The 23,880-nt window shown below is 44.3% G+C and overlaps 1 protein-coding gene across 1 annotated transcript; it reads left to right on the top strand.

The window, feature by feature from the left end:
- The first annotated feature begins 2 nt into the window (after positions 1-2).
- LCMT1 (leucine carboxyl methyltransferase 1) lies at positions 3-19,143 on the top strand. The gene is made up of 11 exons (XM_065031217.1): positions 3-538; positions 1,708-1,799; positions 2,424-2,545; positions 3,982-4,058; positions 4,691-4,752; positions 11,929-12,031; positions 13,329-13,449; positions 14,215-14,316; positions 14,741-14,832; positions 16,832-16,929; positions 18,280-19,143. Exons 1-11 carry the CDS (start codon positions 441-443, stop codon positions 18,300-18,302), a joined length of 990 nt encoding a protein of 329 aa, XP_064887289.1. The 5' UTR covers positions 3-440; the 3' UTR covers positions 18,303-19,143.
- Positions 19,144-23,880: the final 4,737 nt, after the last annotated feature.

The raw sequence follows: 23,880 nt of genomic DNA, 5'->3' as shown, positions 1-23,880 counted from the left end.
CCGGGAGGGGCGGGACGGCCGGGAACCCGGATGTCGGCTCTTCGCAGCTCGGGGGCGGCTCCTCTGCCTGCCGCTTTCTCAGGAGCGAGGGGCGCTGCTGCTTCAGGAGCGGCAGCTGGGCCGGGCTCGGTTAGCGGGGACCACCCATCCCGGAGCCGACAGCTCCGGGGTCCAACCCCCTCCTCACCCCCCCCCGGCGTTACCGCTGGGCGTTTCCCAAGACTACTGCTCCCGGCCTCCCGTGCGGCACCACCGCCGCTTCCTGGGCGGGGCGGTTGAGCCTGCCTTCTTTCATTGGGTGTTGTGGGAATGGATGAGGCTGTGAGCCAATCGTCGGGTTCCGGCGGGCCGCGCTGCGGAGGCCTCCCAATAAGGGGTGGCGGGGGGCAGGCTCTAGGGGCGGTGGCGGCAGTGGCGGGCGGTTGAGCCCCGAGCCCTCCATGGCGGCCGCTGCCCGCGACCCCCTCTCTGCCGCTGGACTCGACGAGGCGGATGAGGCGGTCCGGGGCACGTGCGAGGACGCGTCTGTCTGCAAACGGTAGTGGTGTCTGGGGGCAGCGGCGGGATGCGGTGGGCCGGGCCCCTCCGGTGTCCTCCCGCACCGGGCCGCGGTGGAACACGGACCGGGCGCCGGGAAGCTGGGCTGGAGGAGAGAAGAGGGGAGGGAAGGGGAGGGAGTCCCTTTTCCCAGGTGCCCACCGGTGTCTTTTGGCTGTACCGAGGCTGAGAGCGTAACTGGGGCCGGGGAGGCCCAGCTGGAGCCGTGTGCCCGGAGGGAGTGGGGCTGGGGCGGGAGGACAAACGGACCAGCAGGGGCACAGTGTCCCCAAGATGGGTTGTGGGATCTGGGCTGCTCACCCGCACGGGCACCTCTGCCCATCGGCTTTGCCCTGAACTGCCCCACTCCTGTTAATAAGCACCCACCCAATTTTCAGTAGGGAGTTTGTTTGTTAAGCAGCACACAGTGATAGCTGGAATTACACTGGCTAACAGTGGTGGTCAGAAATTTCAGTGATGTTTAATATCCAGGGGGAAAAAAATTGATATTTTTCAGAATTCTTTACTTCACCTCTCCTGGAGGGTGGGTGCTGGGAGGGCCAGGAGTTTTGGTTCTCTGTTATGCCGGGGCATGAGTTTAACATCTGTGGCTGCCGCTGGTTTGTTTTGAGCTTTGCTGGTGGTGTAGCAGCAAATTGTTGGGTGGCTGAGTTTGTTTTTGAGAGTTTACCTTTTCAAATCCATTGTAAAACTAATAAGTTCTACTAGAATAGCATAGCACTGTTGTTGTGTTAAAGAGACATGTAGAAGATCTGGAGTAAGTGCAAACAGCTTGTAGCATAATGATCTGTAGAAGTAACACGTGCTTTGTGTGCAGTCTGAGGAACTTCAGGCAGTTCCTCTCTTAGCTGGGTCCCCAGGGAGGATGTATTGGAGGTAGTAGGGCCTTCACTCACAGTTCATTGAACAGCATGCAGACCATTAAAAAGATGATTGTTTAATATGGCAAGAACCAACATTTGTTACTAGGTTTTCTGTAACTTCTTAATTGAAATAAATGCACCAATTCAACAGGGTTTTTAAACCTTGTCTGCATGTGCACACCTGGGTCAGAGAGTGACTTTTTCAGCCTGTGTATCCTTTAGAGTCAGTCTTGGTGGCTTTGTCTCATATTTCTCTTACATTTTCTTTTTCCTCTCTACTGGACAGGTTTGCTGTGAGTGTTGGTTACTGGAAGGACCCTTATATCCAGTATTTTGTGAGACAAGCCAAAGAGAGAAAAGCACCTGAAATCAACAGAGGCAAGTTGGTGTGTGAATGTGAACAAAGACAGTGCAAACGTGTTCTCCACTGGTCTTGAGGAGCACCTGACGAACCCTCCATGTATATGGGGTATTTATGGAGTGTAGGAAATGCATGAAAGAACAAGACAAGTTTTCTTCACAGTAATAGTTCCATATGGCACCTGATTTTTTAAAAATATTATTCTTTAAACCAGAACTCTTATCCTTTGTTTTCTGTGTTCTGGACGGGATGTCTCTGTGTGTCTCAGTGTGCAGTAATCTCTTCAAAGCAATCAAAAATGTTGATTTGACCCAGGACAGCAGCTTGTGTCGGCTCTGGTCTCTGCAAAAATGTGTACCCTAGCTAGCACACAACTAGCATTCTGCACGGTTTGAGGTGAAACTTGACTAAAACTTGTATTTACCCAAGCAATCCTGTTTTATCAGTGCATCAGATTTTGTTAGTAATAAAAAACCCCCAAATCACTTAGGTATCTTAAAAAGAGAAAATTATTCTTCCGAGGAAGTACATTTTATTTAAATAGCAAGTGTATAAAGTTACCTAGAAATCTTAGTATGTGTTAAACACCAAGTATTATATGAAAGTAATAATAAAAATAACCTTTTTGTTGTTGTTAACAGGCTATTACGCTCGTGTTCATGGAGTCAGTTATCTACTCAAAGCTTTTCTAAAGAAGACAGAATGCAACTGTCAAATAGTTAATCTCGGTGCTGGCATGGATACCCTGTTCTGGAGATTAAAGGTAACAAGAGCTGAGAGTAACTGACCCAGCTGGGGCTGTTTGGAGCAGTTTCTGTGAGCTCTGCTGTGGGCCAGCGGGTGTGCGGGGCTGCGTGCCCTGCTCTGCCCCAGGCTCGGCTGGGGAGGGGTTAGTTTAGGTACCCTTAGAGCTCAGGGCGCAGGAGGGGCTGCAGTTTTCAGAGTTTCACCAAAATGCGTGTGACACGGCGCTGACCTCTAGTGGGCTGTCAGCAGCGGAGCTGAACTCCCCGTTGTGCTGTTACCTCTGAGCCATTAGGTTTCACTTTTTTATCCCATATTAGAACAGAAATAAGGTGTCAAAGTACAGGATTATATTGACATGTTTCTGAATTACTTATAAAAATGTGAGTTTAGATGTTTAAATATGCATGTCTGTTTGCACGTGTGTAATTCACCAAAATTCACATTCTTCAGATATTGTGATGGTACTGTTCTGAGTGAAAACACCTCTAAGCTATCTTCTCATTAGCATTTACATTTGTAAATTTGGTTTCTGGAGGAAAGCCCAGGGAGGCCGGTTGCACTTTGCTTGGTCACAATTCATTTTATTTCAGTCAGCGGAAGGGAAAAAATAATGAATTTTTTTCTCAGATGTGAAGATTTTTCTTAACTACATTCCTATGAAAACTATGTCAATAGTTTTATTAATTTTCCTATAGCAGTGATTTTTTTAAAAGCTAAAGTGGGGCCTGTAATTCCAATTCTTCCTCCTTGTAAAGAGCAGGTGTGGTATAATTAACATACAGAAGATGGGGCCCCGTTAATCAAGTGCTTCAGTGTTTTCACTACTGATTTAATCTACTGTTCAGAAATTCATGAGGTTGACAGGCTGGAACTGGCAGTTCATATCCATCACAAAAGGACTGCTGCATGGGGAGAAACTTGGTACCACTTATCTGTCAAGGTGTCAGATGGTGACAACACAAAATGAAGAGGTTTTCCCCTTTTTTGTAGTGGAGGAAAACTGGTGTGGTCATAGTTTGGCTTCAGTTTGAGTATAAATTAGGGAATGTAGTCACTTTCTGTCTAAAATATTCCCAATTCCTTTCTTAGAAGAATATACTGAAGATGCAGGGGAAATGTCGTAATAGCTTCCTGTTGCTGCACTCTGCTAGATCCTGATAATATATTGTGGGAATGTATGTTTCAGTGGTCTGGTGTCTAGGATTGCTGCATGACATAAAATGGAAAATAGTTTCCTTGATGCTTAGAGGACATTCTAATATCTCTTAACTGTTTTGGGTTTGGTTTTTGGTGTGTGTTTGTTTTAAAGCAGTGAGACATTAAGTTATACTACTGTTACAAATGCCAGAGTAAACTAAACCGAAACTGTTTGGGACTTAAGGTTGTATCTTCTTGTCATGTGCATGTGAAACTCGAATGTTGCTAATTCTAGAGTCTTACTCTAATTCTCAGGATGAAAATCTTCTCCCTAGAAAATATTTTGAAGTGGATTTTCCAATGATAGTTGCAAGAAAAATACATAATATCAAGTAAGTATGTTTTGCGTTGTGGAACTGAATGTAATTCAGCAAAATGTCATGAATTGCAAGCTACAATTATTTCATCTCTCTTTTGAGAAACTCTTTGTGCTCTGGGATTTAGAGTAGAGGTTTCATTATACGGGCAAGTCTTGCATGTGACTGTGCAGCCATTATTCCAAATTGGAGAAGTTGATATGTGGAAGCTTTAGGGAGGCAAGTAGACTTTATTCTTAATTATGTAAAATATAATGGGCAGGAGAAGCCTCATGATGATAAGAATTGGTTAAGTCTTCTACTGAAGACTTCAGTAAATTCCCAGACTTGCATGTTCTGTTAGAGAGGTAGAATAGCTGGGATGATGCAGATATTCTGTTTGGATACATGGAGGCTTATGGAGGATACTTGAAGAGAGTGTCTGGATTCCTCTTGAACAATTACCTCAAAACTTAAGAGTTGCTGGGTATAAAACTCAACTGCAACTTCCTACTGAGTCTACCTTGCAAACCTTTTTATTTCCAGTAGAGGGCAGAGGTATTCTCCTGTCTGTTTCTCTCTCTCACACACACATATATATGTTTAAAAAAATCTAAGCACACTGTAAAACAAGATTAACTGCTCAGAGATGCTGCTTCTTCCCACAGATCAAAACCTCCCCTGTCAAAACCAATTATGGAATCCCATTCAGGGGACTCTCTTCTAATAGGTGAGTCATCTTCAAAATAAGCCAGCAATGTACTGCAGCACTTTTAAAACTTTTCTGATCATTTTGTTCTGCTATGTGGGCAGGCTTTTAATGTTTGAAATGCTGTTTGGACAGAGAATTGGGAGGGAAAAGAGGCTTTTTTTCTTCTCTTACAGACTCCTGCCCATTTGTTCTGTGCCATGTTAGGAACATCTTCTCTTGAAGTGGTTTTATTCTGCCAGAAAGCTGTTGGGATTTTTCTTCTCTCATATGTGGCTTAAGTTGTGGGGGTTTTTGCGTTACAGAAAAGGAAAAACGCTACTGATAGTCATATTTACTGGATTAAAATATCTGTTGAGTGTTTTCCTCTGTCTTCTTTCTGTCTCATTAAGAGCACAGGTCTTTACATTTAGGGGAGTCTTCACAGAAGAAACACAGTCTGCAAAGTCCATTCTCAGGAGCCAGTGCTGTTTGTGGCATTTTAGTATGAAGAGGAGATTAGATTCAGGTGGTGTTGTGTGCTTGTACTGTCTTACAGCCTCGTTATGTTTCTGTCAGGACTGTAATTTGAAAACCTCTTTCCTTGTGGAAAAAAATTGGGTTCCAGCAGGGGGACTGGACTAGATGATCTTTCAAGGTCCCTTCCAACCCCTGACACTCTGTGATTCTGTGAGTTATGTTTTCAGTGCCTAAATAGCAGATATGACTCTGTAGTGGCTGCCCTGGACCATTTAGGAGGAACAGTAATTATCTGCATCTGTGATACCAACTAATTAGTGTTAGCAGATGTGACCCTGACCCTGTGTTCAGTGTTGCCTGATGAGATTCCATCTATAGGTGATTTTAATAAGCACAATTCTAGCCAAGGGTCTGGGGGGCTCGACAGGGCCCTGCAGAGAGTGAGGAGGAGTGTGAAGAGTGCGGGGGTGTCTCCTGCTTCCCGGGGTAGAGGCTTCACCCAGGCTCATAGTGCTTGGATCACGGTACTGCCACGCACTGAATTGACTGTATTTGTGCATATTATGCACGTTTTATTGATACATGTTAGAGGGTCTTAACTTACTGACCTTTTAGATGTGATTTGAATGGCAGAATTCTCCCTTGTACATTGAGGGCTCGAAAGCTGAAAGCCCAGTGCCCTGTCTCAGAAAATGGGCTGCTAAGTACCACTGTGTTTCAGGTGGGAGATCTTCTTAGAACGTATCTCGTCTGTACTAGATGTGCTGCATCGGCACTGTTACAAAGGCGTTAATACAGGGTCAATGAGAAGGGACTGATAGTATATGTGTTACTGAGCAGCTGTTGATAAATCTGGTACAGTAAAATTACTGTGAAGTTATCAAGTTGCAGTGGTGTACTGTAATAAAAAGCTACTAATTGGCAAGTCGCAGCAGTCAACAGCAATTAATGTATCACTGATTGACTGCATTGGAGTGGCTTCTTCCTCTAAAGCTGTTTCTGTTGTTCTAAGTGCTGGGTTTTAAATACTTAAGAGTTGCTGTATTCCTGTGACCTGCTGATTCCGGCTCTGCTACACTGAGATCTGTGGGATGGGGCATAATGCCCAGATATTTGGGGAAAGTCTGTTGTGGAATCCCAGTTTGAACTGGCACCTGATAACCACAGGTCAGCTGGAGTGAAATCCATGTGGGAGCTCTAGTTTAAGGACACAGGGCTGGCTCTGCTGCACGTGGAACTGCCACCAGAACAGGCTGTGGACTAAGCAGACAAATCAAATGGATGAATAGAGATCTCTTACACATGTAAAGGAGCTTGACAACGAATTAGCTCAGCTACTAACTGGCATATACCCTCTTGTTTTAAAAGTGTTGTCGTACCTGATAACTGGAAGGTGGCAGCTGTGACTTTGACAGGCTCCAGGAGAAATCCAGGGAACTATGAGCTGGTGGGACTGATGTCTTTGCTAAACAAATTAGTAGAAACTCTAACAGACAGACTTGGGGGAACACAGCAATAATACAGTGTTGAAGAGTCAGCATAGCTTTCGTTAGGATAAGTTCTGCCTCACAACTGTATTGCAGCTCTCTACAGGAGTCAATAGATGCATTGGACAAGTGCTTGAATTAGAAAAAATTGTTTGACAGTGTCCCTTACTGAAGTGTGCCAAAGAAATCGCACAGCTGTGGATAGAAGGAATGGTTCTCATATGGATAAAGAGCTGGGATGGAGGGTACCATATGCTGTTAATTTTCATTGTGGAGAGAGACGGAGATCTGTGCTCAGGATCTGTTCTTCTTCAACACTAAGAAATGGTTTGGAAATAGAGTGACTAGTACATGGCAGCTTGTTGGCAAGTCTGAACTCTTCAGAGGGGTAAAGAACTGTTGAAGAATCTTGGGAAACTAGTGACTTGGTGATAAATTCAATGTGGATTAATATAAAGTGATGCACATGGGTGGAAAATATAGTTTGTGCCTCACATGCAAATGATAGGCTGCTGACTGATTATTGCTGCCTGTGTGCAAGATCTGGGTGCTATAATAAATAGATATATAGAAACAGTAGCTCAGGAATGGTCCAGAAATGCAGATCAAGTTTAAGGATTCTTGGAAAAAAGACAGAAAACAACATAGATACCAGTATTAGTAGTATGGTTTGCCTTCTTTTTGTCTCTTCCATAGGTAGCTGTGGTGGCATCCGTGAGAGGCAGGAGACTGTAGTGGGGGCACCTTTGGTCTGACCTGGTCCGGCTGTTAGACTAACGCAGTGTTCTGGGAACAGGGAGTGTAGTGGGGCACAGTGCAAGCAGCGTTTCTGTGGAGGAAAATGCTGCTCATTTCTGTGGTTTTCAGAGTGCGGATATGGACCAGGATTTTAGAATCCTGTGGAGGGAGGTTGTCCTGACCTGTCCCCCACCCCCAAATCATTTCCACACTGCTGCCCCGTGTATACCAGCAATAATTTGTTTAGGTGCCTTGGAATTTGATTTTTGAGTAGCTTTAATAGCAATTGACATGACTCTCATTCTCCTACTGCTTTTCTTCTCACAGCAAATATTTTCATTTCATGAAGCTAGTGTTACAGACAACATTATCGGCTTCAGGGCAACATCTGCTTTCTCCTGCACTTCAGATAAAGCCATGACAGCACAGCTTGCAATTCAAGTGTAGATGTTTGTGTCCTCTGCCCTTGAATGAAGCGAGATGACACTTGTCATTGAGTGGTTTTGTTTCCTGGGGAGCATTGGGTCTCGGGGGAAAGCAGAGCGTTTGTGCAGTGATGTGACATTGCTGAGGCAGTACCAGGTTAACTTGTTTTCAGAGGTCAGCGCTATCTGGTTTACGATGCGGATGCCAGTACTGGGAAGTAAGTGCTGCACCTTGTGGGTGCAGATTACACATCTGTGAACTCTTACCTTTCAGTGCCACTCGGAGACTTTCTGTCCCTGTCTAGTTCAGCTTTGGGAGTTGGTTATTTTAACTCCTTTTCACTACTTTCCAAGCTTACTTGTGACCCAACGCATCTGACTTCATGCCTGCTTTGGGAATGATCCTCTACTTACAAGACGAACTAAATTTCATTGTGTTTTGGGACGTACCCTGTTCTGATGTTGCAGTTACCAACCAACCTGAGTGAGACCAACTCACTGTCATGCCTGTGAGCCGGCAGAGTAGGTTGTATGGGCTGGGTGGTTGTAAAGCTGCCAAAGATACCTTAGGATGAAAACCCTGATGAAATCAGTTTGAGTCAATAGTATCCCGCGTGCTGTCTCTTGGAAAAACTCCAGGAAGTTGTTTCTCTAATCTGAGAAGACAGTAAGAAAAGAAAACTCTGAATTCTGGTAGCAGAGGAAATGCACCCTGGTGCTCTGAATAACACCGCTGCAGCAGGCGGGTGAATGCCCCAGGGCCACCATAAACCAGAGCATTCCTCTGCTGGTAGCACATTCCTCTGAAGAAAATATTTATTGCAGTGAGGTCCAAAGGCAACTGTAAGCAACTCCTCCTACTATTCATTTACTGCAGTGATACCTAAATTTAACCCACTGGTATTGTTACTTCTGTGCCAGAAGTGATGGAAAATATACAAACAAGTGGTATGATGAGAGCAGAATAATCTCTGCATCGTGAACGGAAAACAGATGCATGCAGCAGAGGCTGAGCTTGGGAGGAGGGCTGGAGCGCTGGTGCTCTTCTCTTTCCTTCACTCTTCCCTCCCTTGTATTTCTCAAGTGAAATCTGAATCTGATATTTCTCAAACCTTCATTTCAGACAAGTACAAGAGAGAGACTTTGTACATAACTGAATGTGTTAAGCGTGAGCATCACACGGAAAACCAGAAGGTAGCTCTGTGCTTTAAGAACGAACATCGTGACCAGGCAACTTTGCTAAGAAACTAGATGAAGAATAGGCACCTGGATAGAAATTATTGCTCAGAATACGGGATTTTCAATGAATTGAGCCACCAGTAATATAGCTCACCAGCACTGGTTTTCCATCTTCCTGTCACAAATATGTTTTACACATCCACAAAAAAATTGATTAAGTTAAAAAACCCTTCTTGTTCATAAGAAGAAATCAATGGAGACCATGTGCCTGCGCTACCAAGCTAAAACTTGCTGTTTCAGCTGCTCTGTAGCTGGGCATGTATTGTAAAATACATTTGCACCAATGCTGCTCAGTCAGGGTGGCAACATGTTTGCAAATATTCATACTTGGAGCATCAGACTCTGCAGTGAAGTAGAAATTGGTGCCAGACCATGACCTAGCAGTGCATTATTTTCTGAGATGTTTATGACTGTACTTTGACTTTTAACTTCCAGGCTGGGAACAATTCCAGCTATCATCAGCTGCCATTGCTGTGCAATAAATGAGTTATGTTATCGAAGTATGAAGTGATGGAGTAGTTGTCAGTCTGATTTTAAGATCTTGAAGGTGTTTACCTAGTTAAATTTGATCTCTTCATCCTTTTGACTTTATATATAAAGGTGTTCTTTTTTAATGCCAAGTGTGGGCCAAAGGTGGAAGCCAGCAGTAAATCTGACCGGGAAGTGTGGCAGGGCTTAGCTTCAACTCTTCCTCTTGCTTGCTTTCCGTCTGCCTCTCTCTTGCATTTTAAAATCGACTAGTGTAAATTTCATATTTTGCCTTAAGATTTCCTTCAGGAGATAAGTATTGATTGTGAATGTTTAAATATATGAATTATGGGGATATTTGATGAGGTGCTTTCAGAGATGTTTAAAATGCACAATGTCTGGCAACTGTATCAGCTTGTGTGTGATATGTGTGCAGCTCGGCCTCGGTACTGTCTGCAGTTGTGTTTGAGTTGAGGGAAGCTGGCAGGAAAACGTGTGGAGGAACAAGAAGGTTGTTTGAACGGACCGAAGGAGGACCAGGCAGCCCAGGTGCTGAAAGTGGAAGTGATTGTGTTTGGTTTGGAGTGAAAGGCTTTCGAAGAGAAGGAGACAATCCATTCCTAGTCAGCTTTTTTTAAATTTATTTTCCCCAGTAGTTAACTCTAAATAACCAGCCTATGGCTATATGGCTGTTTATTTTCCCTTGTCCACAACCTCCATCTGCCAAGCGGTTGGCTCTGCTGCGCTGCCCAGCGGTGCTGAGGACGCACAGGCTGTTCCTCGCACCATGGCAGAGCCCAACAGAAATCCCCTGGGGTTTGCTCATGCAAATACAGGCTTATTAAAACCAGTGTGAGCCGTTCTGGTTGCTGAAATTGGAACCATTTAGAAGGACCATTTCCTAACCTGAAGTTGTAGAGGTTTTGCTCTTCAGTGCTAAAAACTCTTGAGTCAACATGGTGCGAGCAAGAGATATTTGCTTCCACCTCTCAAGTGTTTGTACCACTTCTGTTACTGGATCGCTTAAAAAAAAAAATGTCCTTTATTTCTGGTTATAATTAACATACTGGTATGTCCAAGTCAATGAAACCGGACAAGAAGATTGCATTAATTTCATACTAATTGTGGTGACTGCTTGCTGCGCTGTATCTCTGGACAGCAAACCAATCACTATATAAATACCTTCGTCTGTGTGGTGTGGGTTTTTTTTTGTGTGGCCTTTTTTGATGCCATTATCATGGCCTTGATATAAAAACTTAAATAGAAGGGTGTGGGAAGTAGTAAAGCTTTTACAGAACATGCACATGGAAAAAAGCCTTGACTCAAAATGTTGAATCATGTGCTGCACAACTTTCTTTTTCCTTTTTTTCCCCCCTCTCCTCCCTCTGTAACTCTGCATGAGCTGTTCTGGTTTCTTTATGTGCTCACAAGTGTTCCTGGAAAGACAGCTATTGTCACTTGCTAGTGCCGTTTTCAAGCAGTTGTTCACTTGAAAGCTAAATGGAGGTACATCTTCCAGAACATTTGAAGCACGGCTTAATTTAACAAGTTGCTTTTTATTTTTGTTGCTGCTTTTTTTCCCCCCCCCCTTTCCTCTCCCGAAATGGAAATCCCCTTTCATCGCGTCCCTTCGGCCGCTTGGCTTCTCTGGTCCTGTCCTCGTGCTCTCTGTGCTCACGGTAACCGGCAGCACCAGCTTGGGCGCTGCTGCTTTGGGCAGCTCTGCCAGTGTGCAAAGTGTCTTTGGATGTCAGGGTTTGTTCCTCTTCCAAGCTGGAAAGCACTTGCAGGCACTTCCTGCATCTTGTATCTCAGGGTGAATATTTGTTTCTCCGAATACAGTTTCTAATTTGACTCTACACTTAAATACCCTACATAATAACTTTTGGCCCCTAAATCTGTGTCTGATACCCATATATATTATGTAACTTTATGTATTGTTAATTTATGTAGCTATATCATTAATGTTTGGAACATTGTTACTTTTAACTTAGTTTTTCAGAAATTGATGTATTTATTTTGGTGTAATTCCTCATGTACATTGGGTCATCTAAAAAGACTCTACAAATGAAACAAAAAATGCTGCCTTTAATCTTTACATTTTTCTTCTCTCTGGGTTTCTCGAAACCATGGTAACGGCCAGGATAACCCATCTGCATTTACAGAGGCTGCGGAGTGAAAGATGAGGCTTCTTACGGAGTCTGATGCTAATGTATCACCATCTGTAAAACACAACAATTAATGTTTGCTGTTCATTGTTATGTATAACAGATCAAACTTTGACTTCAAACTCCTATGTTCTGGTGTGGGTTTTTTTAATTAATAATTTCAGCATCTCTCTGATTTGTAACCATTAGTCTCTCAAAATGTTGAACTTGCAGATTCTCACAGCCTGGACTCCACTCGCTATTCCATAGTGGGAGCAGATCTCCGTTTCTCATCAGATCTGGAGGAAAAATTAAAGAAACATAACCTGGATATACAGTAAGATCACTTAATTTTGGTTCTGTGATGAGGGCTTGTGGGAGCGCCCTGGTGAGAGTGCAGTCAGGCTTGGGCACAGCATCTGCAGCCGGTGCTCATTATGCCATTTCCATGGTTACCTTTTCCTGAGCCCTCGGAGCAGCAGGGGTTGTTCAGACACCTCTTGCCATGACTGTTTGGGCATTCAGGCTGCAGCACAGCTGTTCCTGCCACAGGCTGCTCTGCACACTGCGTTTTATCCTTCCTGAGAAGAGCAAACATTGCAGAACTACTTGCCTCTTGTTCTTGAATCGCTGGGAGAATGAAGCCTGGACTTCTGAGAATGTGTTGGTGGTGGTTGGTTCTCTGGGGTGTATGATCCTCTCACCCCAGTTAAAGTTATTGCCTCCAATTAAAGCCCCTGTTGCTTCCCAGACTTTCTGGTACAGTGATTGCCATGGAGTCCTTTGAGAACTTGGCTCTGGAAGCCAATATCTGGGATTCTACTGCTCAGTGTGAGGCTTCTGGAGGGGGCAGGGTTTAAGTTTTGAGTGGATGATGGACAGACCTTTCAAATATAAGATCTATATATAGCAGCTATCTGGCTGGGTGGGAGAGAGCATATGGGTAAGCAGAATGCATCAAATTGCCATTTAAATCTTTACACTTCCATCTTCTGAAATCTTGCCTTGCTTGCCTACATCACTGCTCTTTGTGGAATTTCTCCTACTTCTAGTGACTCTTCTTTTTCTTGTTCATTCTAGCAATTAAAACTCCACAATTCTAAGCGAAATTACTTGTGTAGTTTTTTCGGTTTGTTTTTTTTGTGGGTGGAGGGGGAAGAGGCAACACGCAATCTAAAGACTGTATTTTGTTAGATTATACGTGAAGCTTGTTCTACAGATATTGAAGAAATTAGTCTAATTTTATTCCTACTTGTACTGATCTCTAGTGTGGATTTTATCTATAGGGTACAATTCTTCTGCAAAGTGAATTTTAGTATGTACTTCAGCTCATGCTCGCACAGCTCAGAAAACACTTACAGGATACACGGTCTTCTGTGCTCATAGTGTGGCTGGTTTAGGGGAGTTTTTTTCCTGGTATCTCTGCTTTGTAACCACGGGAGTCCCCTGTCAACTGCCAGAAAACCCAGTTCTAGTCAACTTGATAAAGTGATTTCATTCAGTCTTAAGTGTCTAGTTCATAAAAACGGTAGCACCTTTAAGAATTTTTGGGAATATGAAATTGCTTGCTTGCTAATAATTTTTTATAGATGTTTCATATTCTCTTGTTGTGTGTTTTTTTGTTTGTTTTAAAGGTTGCCAACACTTCTGGTAGCGGAGTGTGTGCTGGTTTACATGACACCGCAGCAATCTGCAGATCTCCTAAAGTGGGCAGCAAGCACTTTTCCAGTGGCGATGTTTATAAATTATGAGCAGGTAAAACAAAAATGGCATTTTTAGACATGCATTATTATAATAAAAATTGCTCTCAACAGTGGGATTTCTTCTTGTAAAATAAAGAGTGGCCCATATCCTTTTGTGTAGACAGCAGTTTCTGCTGAATTTCTTCAGTAATGTATTTTATTTTGTAGATCTGTAGCTCACTGTAAAGAGTATGCAGCTACTCTGAAATACAATTGCTGAGGCTTAATCCCGTATGTGGAGAAAACCATAGAATATTGGTTTAGATAAGACAGAGGGAAAAGGAATGCTGCTGAACGTTGGATATGAGTGTATAACATTAGAAAACTACCCCTCTGTGTTCTCTGGCAAAGTGGAGCAAAAATCACATCAGCATGAACACAGCTGCTCTGTATGGAAGAAAAATGCTGCCTTGGGGGAACCAGGTTGCTCCAGGAATTAGTAACAGGATCTTCCAAGCTGTAAATCAATGCGAGAGACCTGAACTGCGCTGCTGACAATTAAAAGCAGAGTCGGTTTTCAGTGTGCGGTACAGAGTCCCCATGTCTGCCGAGGCAGCAGCTTTGTCACCGTTAAACTGGCACTAAACATGAGGGGCCCGAGGAGGCTGTGGCAGTGGGAGGTGAGACCTGGTATAAGAGTATGTGAAACTTTACTTTAATGTTATCCTGTACATCTTATGACATAGACAATTCAAGAGTTTAACCAAAGTTACTGCTTTTCACTGCGATTACATTCTTTTCGGAAGGGGGAACACTTTTGTCTCCTTCTCTACCTGAGGTGAATATGACGGACCGGTTTGGACAGATCATGATTGAGAACTTGCAGAGACGACAGTGTAACCTGGCTGGAGTGGAAGTCTGCAGATCCTTAGACTCGCAGGTAAAGGGGCACAGAGCTCTCAGCGTGTTTGATATTAATCTTAATTAATCCATCTGCAAGTCCTGCCCGTGTGTGTGCTCTGGAAGGCTCACAGCAGTGATCCTAGCAGGTTTGGGGAGGGCAGTTGCTACCTGCTGAAACCCTTTCCCATCTGTGTTGTAGGGGTTCCCTGTTATTAGTACCAGGGTTGCTCGATATCACTTAGTTTCAGTAGTTGCACAAACTGCAGCAGATCAGAGCACAGCTCCATCCAGCTCACTTTCCTCTTTGCCCAGAGGTTGACAGCAGATGCTTAGAAAAGAGTATAAGAGCTCTTCAAAGAACAGGTCAAGCAGATGGCCTACAAAATCCTTCAGGGAAAACACTGTTCTCTGATATTTTTCCTAGAGTCCTCTGAAAACTGTGCTGCTTGTTTATTTTACAGAGGGAACGATTGCTGTTAAATGGCTGGGAAGCTGCACAAGCCATTGATATGATGAAAGTATACAGCTTTTTGCCACAGGCTGATGTCAAAAGGTATTACTGAAAGCTTGCTTGCGGCCCAAAGTCATCTTCAGATGCCATTTCCAAGGTAGTACACATCAACACATAGTAAGAGATCCCTTGCGGATGCTGGCTGGGCAGACAATGTGTCTGGGTCTGGAGCTCTGCAGAGCCTTGAGGGTAACGCCTGAAGCAGCGTTAATGATCCAGAGGGTTATTGCTGCCAGAAGTAGACTGGCAGTGGTGATGATTTATTTGGGTGCGATATAAAGCATCTCATGACATAAATCTGTAGATAAAAGATGCTACAACAATGCCGTGTTGGGTGTTCACAGCACCTGAGATGTTTCTTGTGAACATCCAGCCTCCACAGCACTAGATGGGTGGAGCGGAGTCCTAAAACACACTCAGAACAGGCAGCTGCTCTGCATGTCCCCAAGGGAGGTGACATCCAGGTGTTTGCTCCAGTCTCATAGGCCTACATAAGATTACTTAGACATTTGCTTTTTCTACTACAAGTGGGTCAAAAGTGGCCAGTCCTGTTCTCCCCTTCCTCGCTCCTTGGCAGCATATTTAGGCAATGAGCCAGGGCAGTGATGATGTGCTGTGATCTCTTGTTCTGTGAAAGCAGAGGGAGAGGGAGGAGAGTTGTGCCCAACAGTGGGTCTGTCTGTCTCTCAGATCGATGCATCTTCCATTCATCTCATGTTCATGAGCAAGGCTGGGTCTCTAGGCAGAGCTTAGTGCACACAGGGTATAACTAAAGGCTGTTAAAACAGTCATTAATCTGCATGGATTTTGTTAATTTTTTTTTTTGTATTAAAGAAAAGCTAAAAAGGGAGGAAACCTTTTAATGAGTAACTTCTGAGGTATATAATATCAAGTGTGAATTGCTATGAGTCATTCATTAACTGTAGTTTGAATTAGCTGAACAAGTTACCTTGGTCGAAATAAGTATTCACATATGGGGATTTCTCAAACCATGGAACTGAACAGGTGAGACTGAAAATCATAGGTTATTTAAATAGGAACGATGACTGTGTGATTGTACCATATGGCACTGGTGGAGAGACATAGCTTGTAGTTCTTTTGCAGCATTTTTGACTACCTTAGATCTGTTCAGCTCCTTCCACTTGTTCCAAATACCAAGAAATAGGTTACATAAACCCTGTCCTTCAGTATTAACGAGGCAAATAACACTTTTTGTTTATAAAAATCTTTACAAAAGTGTTCTTCTGCAGCAATTGCACATCTTTGAGTGTATTTAGCAACTTTTGCCCCTCAGACTCTTTTGATCCTCAGTAGCAGCCCTTCCAAATATTTAGCATGGAAAATAAACACTCCAGTATTCAAGTAATCTAGAGTGAGAGGGAGGAATGTGCCAGGTTAAACTTCTTAAAGCAAGCACAGCTTGAGAGAAGTTCTCCCATTTGTTTGGAAGAAATTAAAAGATCTTACTGTAGGAATCCTAGGTAGAATCATTTTAGGGAAAAAATGCTCAGATCTTATTTGTACCATTTGGTTTGTGCTTTATCATAAGCTCGTGTGGGAGCTGTTAGAAGCTGCATTGATTTACCCATCACTCTTCTTCCATGACATGATATGGACTTGTGATTGTCTGGAGGAAACGCTGCCTGCAACTGTTTGCTGTAGTCATTTGATAAGGATGAATCTGCTTCCATGAGGATGTACTATTGTGTGTACTTACATCCAGCAAGACCAGATAAGTGCAGTAAAAAGGGGATAGAAGAGGAATGCTGGTATTTGTGAGAAGTTACACAGATTAGTCCTGGAACGTGAAGTTTAGGGTTGAGAAGTTGAAAATGTCTGGTGGGTTACCTGTTTCATACATTGACAGCAAAGGCTGGGAGTGGTGGTGGTGTCTTCATCATGGACAGATGCCTCCATTAGTTTACTAGAAAGGTAACTACTTGACTGGCCATCGCTTTTGCCCCGATGGAGGGAGGAAGATTACATTAAAAACTGGACTGAGACTCCAGTTTGAATCACGGTTTTTCTTTTTATTCTACAGAATAGAAGCACTTGAATTCCTAGATGAAAAGGAACTGTTTGAACAATTAATGCAGCACTACTGCATCTGCTGGGCTTCCAAGGACAGCAGCAATCTAGGTAATGTCCTCTAGCATCTGGGAGATGGCCCTTCGCGTTGAAATCTCTTGGGGAAGGACGGGACAGCATACACCAGGTGTCCGATGGAAATCTCCCCTAGCAGGAGTGGGCTCTGCTTCCCTCCTGCTGGGGCTGCCAGCACCTCCCAAACCTCGGGGCTGGTTCCCTGCAGCCTTGTGGGGGTTTGTACAGGCGCCTGAAGCCTGTCCAGTACAGGGGGGGTTGAATTTTTACACCAAAAGATGCCGTATGGGTTACTTTAAATAACTGCCTGCTTTATACTACTAGTACTGACTGAAAGGTTTACAAATCCTATGCATATCAAGTGCCATATGGGCACATGGTATATGGAAACACAGTGTCCTGACAACATAAAAATAAATTTGTATTACTTAGCCCAGTCTTCTTCTGCACTGTCCCCATTTACATCCATTTTAGACTAAGTTTTCCATGCTACTTCCTTGTGGGGGAAAAAATTCCCTCAGAAGTTAACTCTTTTAAATGTTCCTTTTGTTCTTTAAATGCTGTCTTTCCTAGACTGGAATTTCTTTGAAACAGAGACTTGATTCATGCTTTATGTAGCATTATGTATGTTTCTGTTGCTTAAGAAATAAGAAAATGAAAAGAATTGTGGTTCAGGTGAAGGATGGATATCTGCAGCTGTTATTTGTCCAAATCAGAAACTGTTGCACATGCAGTTTATCTTTGCTTCTGTCTGCAGTTTCAGGGACTTTAGTCTTTCCAGAACACTTCCCTGCCTGTCAGTTGGTCTTTTTTCCTCCCTTCTCCTTCTCCGCCCTTCCCTTGCTCCTGACCAAGCAGTATTCAAGAGCAAATCTTATTTCCTGTTCCTTAGCAAATGTGAGTACATTCTTTGCTGTGATTAGAGAAGCACCAAGGACAATTTTGGGTAAAAAGTCAAAAAGCACAAATCCCGAAGGAGATTATCAAATATCTAATGCAGGATATGCCTTAATGTACAGCAGTTTTTCTTCATCCAGTGTGAATTTACTGCCCGGGTTAATGGTGCTTTCCACAGTTTTCTCTTTTTAATTTAATGGGCAGACCTTTAGTTCATCAGCAGCCCCCACGTTGTTCCTTCTGCCATTAATATCTTCAGTATTCCTTCAGACTGGCCTATTCAGATTAATTCCTGCATCACAATCAAGAAAAGGTTTAAAGTTCAGATCGACCTGTTTCCTGATTTCCTCCCACCAAATCCTTCACATTTAAGTTAAGAATTCTGAAGGTGTCCTTTGTCCTGTGTCTGACTATTGTAATGGCCATAAAGTACAGGTGGCATAAGAATAAACACTTGTTTCCCCTCCACCCCGTTTTGTTTTCAAACAGGTCTTGCAAACATCACGTTCTGATGTGTTTGGAGCGAAGCCGTGAGCCCCAAAGCCACAACGAGAGATGACAGAAAGTGGGACTTTGCATGTGCCATCCTCAGCGTGTCTGCGAGCAGCACCGGTACAAACAGCGCCGCGTGCTGCTGGTGTCGACTCTCCCGTTGGCTTTTGGTACTTTTAATGAGTCTTTTTTGCCCGTTGTGAGCAATTGTTGTGAGGCGAGACTCGAATCCCATTCCCAGATGTACGATGGACTTTCATAAAATGTCAGTAATCCCTGTTTAAAACTGAAAGTAAAGTGTTCTTGGATTATATGATTTTCCTCTTTTGTCTTTGTGTGGATGTGTAAAATGTATTTGTGACAGAAAGCTGGAAAACCAGTGCTGGCGAGCTGCATTACTGGATGTCTTTGCACTGTGCACGGCTGACCTTGGAGGTTAAATTCTGTAAATTTTCATTCTGTTCAGGTTTAATTTGATGAAGTGCCACCACGTGAACTTTCTCCAGGCTTTACTGTGGCTCCCAGGGCTGTCACTGTACTGGCTGTGTTCTTGTTGGGGAAGGGAGAAGGAAGAAGGGCTGGGATTCTTGTTTAGTGATGCACAAGAACTGGATGATGTTCAAGTAGACTGTGTTGAACTGGGAAGGGCTTAGCGTGGCACTTCAGCACTGGGATGGTGAAGGTAAGAAATAAATCTACATTTGCACTGCTGCTGGTGATATCTTTACACCAGTTTCTCATTCCTCTTTCTTTCCCCATAAGCGAACAATCCCAAAAGCAACAGAAGACCTTGTCCTATTGTTTGAAATGGAATCTTGCAACCTTCCTGTGAGAAAAACAATAAATGTTTAGTATTTATAATTTGCCTAGTGTCTTACTCATTAGAAATTACCTATTTATGTCCGGTTTAGTGACTACGTTTTTTCTGCCTCACCAAGAGTATTTTTTTTAAATCAGTTGCAAGCATAAGCAACCATTTTTGTGCTGTGTGACCTTCTGTAGTGTAAAAACTGCTGGCTTTGGAAATTGTTGTTATGGGTTGGACTGGAGATGTAGGGAAGGAGATTTTTGAGGTACCAGAAAAAGGAAACAGTTCTTTGAGGTGACAGTCATGATTTCAGAGGAACAGAAGCAGTAAAAAGAAGTGGCCTTCCCTGCCCCTCTCGCAGTCACTGGCTGCAGTCACTGAAGCTCCGGCTGCTCTGTGTGTGTCAAGCTGATTTCACAAATGACAAGGCACAGAAATACAATATTTGGTTAATGCTCTGCTGGGCTTTGCGAAGCGCTGCATAAACTCTGCCCTCAAAGAGAAGGGATGGACTGTGCAGTTATGAAAGGAACTTCCAACCTTTGCTTCCTAGATAACAGTATCGATGGTATGCTTATGCCTGCAGGTTTGAGATGTTGGTTGGGGCTTATCTGCACCCATCTTGCATGTGCGAGCTGTGTCTGCGTTAGCGTTGACCCTTTCTGCAAAAGCAGGGGACCAGAGGGGTTGTCTTATTTTTCCATCTTGCCATTGAAGCTCCTCCTGTAGCTGCAGCCGGAGCCTGCGGGTGTGCCTGGGTGTCCCCTGGCGGGTGACTGCTCTGCCCTGTCCCCTGGGGAGGTGACTCGCTGATGAGCCTTTTGCTCCTTGGGCAGCAGGGACAGTCACCCAGCTGCATTTAAACGTCCTGCAGCTTCTGGGGGTTGTGTTCTGCTTTCACAGTGTTGTTACTTAGAGTTTTTGAATATTTTTCATTCCCGTTGTGTGATTGTTGGATTTTCTTGGGTATTGGTTTAGTTGTTTTGGGGTGTTTTTTTTTTTGGGGGGGGGGTGTGTGTGTGTGTGTGTGTGTATGGTTTGGGTTTTCTGGTGTGTTTTTTGTCTTGTTTTAGGGGTTTTGTTTGTTTGGTTTTGTTTATTATTCTACATTCGAGGAGAAAGGAAATAACCTTCCTAACGAACAGGTATATTACAGCTGTGAAGAATGTCAGAATCCTGACTTAAATAGTCTTATTGCCCCTTTGCCTCCCCAGCCATTTTCCTTTCCCTAAAGGCGATTTTCCCAAATTTAAATCCTGGTAAGTCTTTTATTTGGATCCTGCCATCCTCAAACTTTTTTGGACTTCATCAGTGCCGCATGTCGGATCATGCTGTCAAACACTAAGTTGCTTTTCTTGCTTTTAATGAGTGTGCAGCATACGAGGGCCTCCCACCTGCAGATGCTCTGACTCACATGAGAGCTTTGCTCCTGTGGGGTCTGCGCTGTCTTGCAAACTCGTTTTCTAGATCAAAGATATGATTTTATGGAAGCCAGACTGGAAGTTGGGTACTTTATTGGTTTCTTTCCATGTTGAAGAAACAGTGATGTGCTCCTGAGGTGGACAAGAATCAATGTTTTACTTATTCCACATTCAGAGTGGACTGCAGCACTTGGGGAGCGTGGCTGAGCCAGGACCCGGTGCTGGGTTTGAGATTCCTTTTGCTGAAGGTGAGCCGAGATAATGGAAGTCAACGCTTTTATTTAATGAGCAGAGCGGTGTGGTTTGGGATCTGGCTCGGGCCGACTCTGTCCTCACAGTGTGCGTTAACTTGGTGTAGAGGTATTTCCATCCTGTGGAAATGAGCGGGTTAAATCTGCGTCCCTGGGGTTGCTGGTGGGACCATGTGAGGTGGCAGCTGCCATGGCAGCATCCCCAGCACCTCTCAGAATCCTCCTTCTAGCGGCTATAAAAGCGAGTTCCTACTTTCTCGTGGGTTCGTATAGATGCAGTTTTCGTCCTTGTGGTTCATGGAGTAAGAACTCATAATTGGATGAGGACCTCTGGGTCCGTGGTGCAGCTTTGCCGATGTCTGATCTGCCTGCCGTCCTCTTTGATGTTGTGCTGCTTGATCTCCACCCACCGACAGCTCGGATCCGGGTCCCTGGGGGAGCATCCCCTGCACTGGGTGCTGCACAAGCACCCGCTGAGAGACGGTGTCTGGCCTGGAAAAACGCTTGATTTGAATTAACATGCAAAAAGTGTCTGAAATAGCTGAGTCAAAGGTGCTTAAATATGAAAATGGGGAAAACGAGACAATGTGTACTGTCACAAATCTGCTCATAGCTGATTTTGACAGGTTACCTGACAGTTAGTATCTCTGTTAGTAAGAATCAGGCATTAAAAAGAAACCAAAACACCAACAAACCAAAAGCCCCATAACACCCTCTGCACTGCCTGTCTTCCTGTGCAGTGACAATGCTTGTGCTGCGGCAAGGCTATCCTGCTGATTTCTTTTGAATAAAATGGGCAAATATATAGTAGAATAAAAGCCCCATCTCTACTATCAATCTAACTTTGGCAAGACTCCCTTTGAGAGCATCTTCCTTGAGCTTCTTGTGACATATTAATAGCTTTCTGAGTGGGAGTCAAGCTGGGGTCTTACCGGCTCTGGAACAAACAAATCTGTTCCCTTTGAACTGGTCGACATCCCAGACGCAGCCGCTGAGCTGTTGCATTTTTCATAGAAATGGGTTTTGAACAGTGCTCGCTCCAGGAGCTGGTCCTGCGCTCCACCAGCCAGTCTTTTTTTGTCGTCTTCTTTGTCCTAGTTTAGTCCTCTGTGTTTGGAAATGATGTATCTGCTGGTGTGTGGCAGATATTGGTGGAACTTGTGGCACCTTGGGAGCTGATGGGGAGGATGGGTATGGGCAGTCTAGCTCTCATGATTACACTAACTAAAATCTTTCACCTCTCTTCAGGGAATATTTGGGTTTGGAGAGCGCCTGGTGCTGCTGAAACGATGCTGCTTTGCTGGAAACCACTAGCTGAGAAGGATCAAGAACTGTTTTCCGATCAGGAGAGGTGGCGCTGGCCTTCTGGAGCCAGACCAGCTGGTACCCACCTCTGGATCAGTCACGGCTCTGTCATGGCTGCTGGGATGGCTTGGATCAGCCTGGAATTTAGAGCTGATCTGTGTGTTGTAGCCACACCTGTGTCATTTAATTGAAGAGCACTTAAAAGTACTTGGAGTAGTTTCCCTTTTCCTCCTGTACAGAGTTCCTATGCCTGTAAATGTAGTAACAGAAGATTTGGTGTCATCAGCAGAAGTTCTGCTGCAGGTCTACAGCGATGCTGTTCCTCACTGTGTTGCTAATGGGTTGCAGAGCACCTGAAAAGCTGCATCTCCCCCATCCTCCTGCTGGGTCTGGATTGCAGGGTGTGTGGTCGGGCTGTCCCTGTGCTGGGTGTTTGGAGGGTGGGTGACCTGGGACCTGTGGTGAAGGTGTCAGCCCCGGGGTGCGGGTCCTGCTGCGGGGACTCTGCTGGGGCAGCCCCAGGAACTTGCTGGTTGTGCTTTCGAAGCCAGATGCTGTTAATCCTTTTGCTTCTCCCTGCGCCTGTGGTTGTGAAGCGTTTGCAGATGGAGGATGCTGAGTGCAGTTGCCATGGCAAACTGAGGGATGGGAGCACACGGTCCTCACCTGCCTCTGAGGTGTCACTCACAAATTGTTCCTGCCAGGTATGAGAAAATCCTCATTTCTGCTCTGTGCTGAGTCCTGGGTGTTGGTCCTCATCCTGTCCAACTTCAGGTACAGTTTGGGTGATAACACTTCACTGTGCCTGTTCTCCAGCCAGGTGACCCACGCCTGAACATTGTCCACGCACTCTTAAAAGATGAGTGAAAGAAATGCCCTTCTAGAAAATTGAATTATTTAGTTCCTTACTGGGGTGATCCAGCTCTAGGAACTGGATGAAAAGCAGCTGTTAGTTTAGCACAGAGCATTTCAAGCTGCTCTACAGAGTTACTCGTCGTTCATTTTGTGCTTACAAGGTTTTCTAGGTCTCTGTGCTGCTGGGGCTCAGGGAAATGTGGTTATTGAGGATGGAAATGCTCTGCTGTGGTTGGCCTTACAAGGTGGTCGTAGGGCGCCAAGTGCTGGGAGATCACAGGGATGATGTGTGTGTGTGTGCTGCATGGGGCTGAGCATCCATCCCTTCTCAGAGAGCCTGGTGGATTTTAATGTTAAATACTGGAATTAAAGTCTAAGTGTGTCTTCATCCTGCTGGTTATTTGCCCTTCTCACAAACCAGCCTACGCTGTGCAGGCAAAACTGACCCAAATCTGTCTAGTTTCCAGCAGACAACGGTAAGTCTGTATTAAGAACCCTTGGAAATTTCCATCTGCACTCGAGCCTTACGGTAGTGATTTGAAGTACAACCATGATGCAATATAGGATCTATAAATGGGCAGAGGTCAGCTTACCCAGCTTTCTGCTATGAGCTGCAAATAATTCTGCAAGTTCTCATTCAGTAACGGTTGTTTAATCATTAAGACTATCAAGTCTCCAAGATAAATACTGTAAAGATAAGGCAGTGTCAAATGATTTGCCTTTGCCTATTTTATTGCTCGTTAAAAGAGCTGACCATGGATGCTGGCGATGCCAGCGTCTTTCATTGCAGCAACACCAGTCTGTCCTGTAAAATGTACCTGCACTGGTTCAACAGAGACTCCACATACGCTCAAGTTATACACTTCAGAATTTTAAATGCTCGTGGCACTTGAGCATGTTCTTAAGTGTCTGCTTAAGTGCTTTTTGGAGTTTGAGCACTATGGTTCCTTTAGAAAAG

The sequence above is a fragment of the Columba livia genome, chromosome 15 (genome assembly GCF_036013475.1).
Source record: "Columba livia isolate bColLiv1 breed racing homer chromosome 15, bColLiv1.pat.W.v2, whole genome shotgun sequence".
NCBI lineage: Eukaryota > Metazoa > Chordata > Aves > Columbiformes > Columbidae > Columba > Columba livia.
This window is presented reverse-complemented; position numbering and strand designations above follow the sequence as displayed.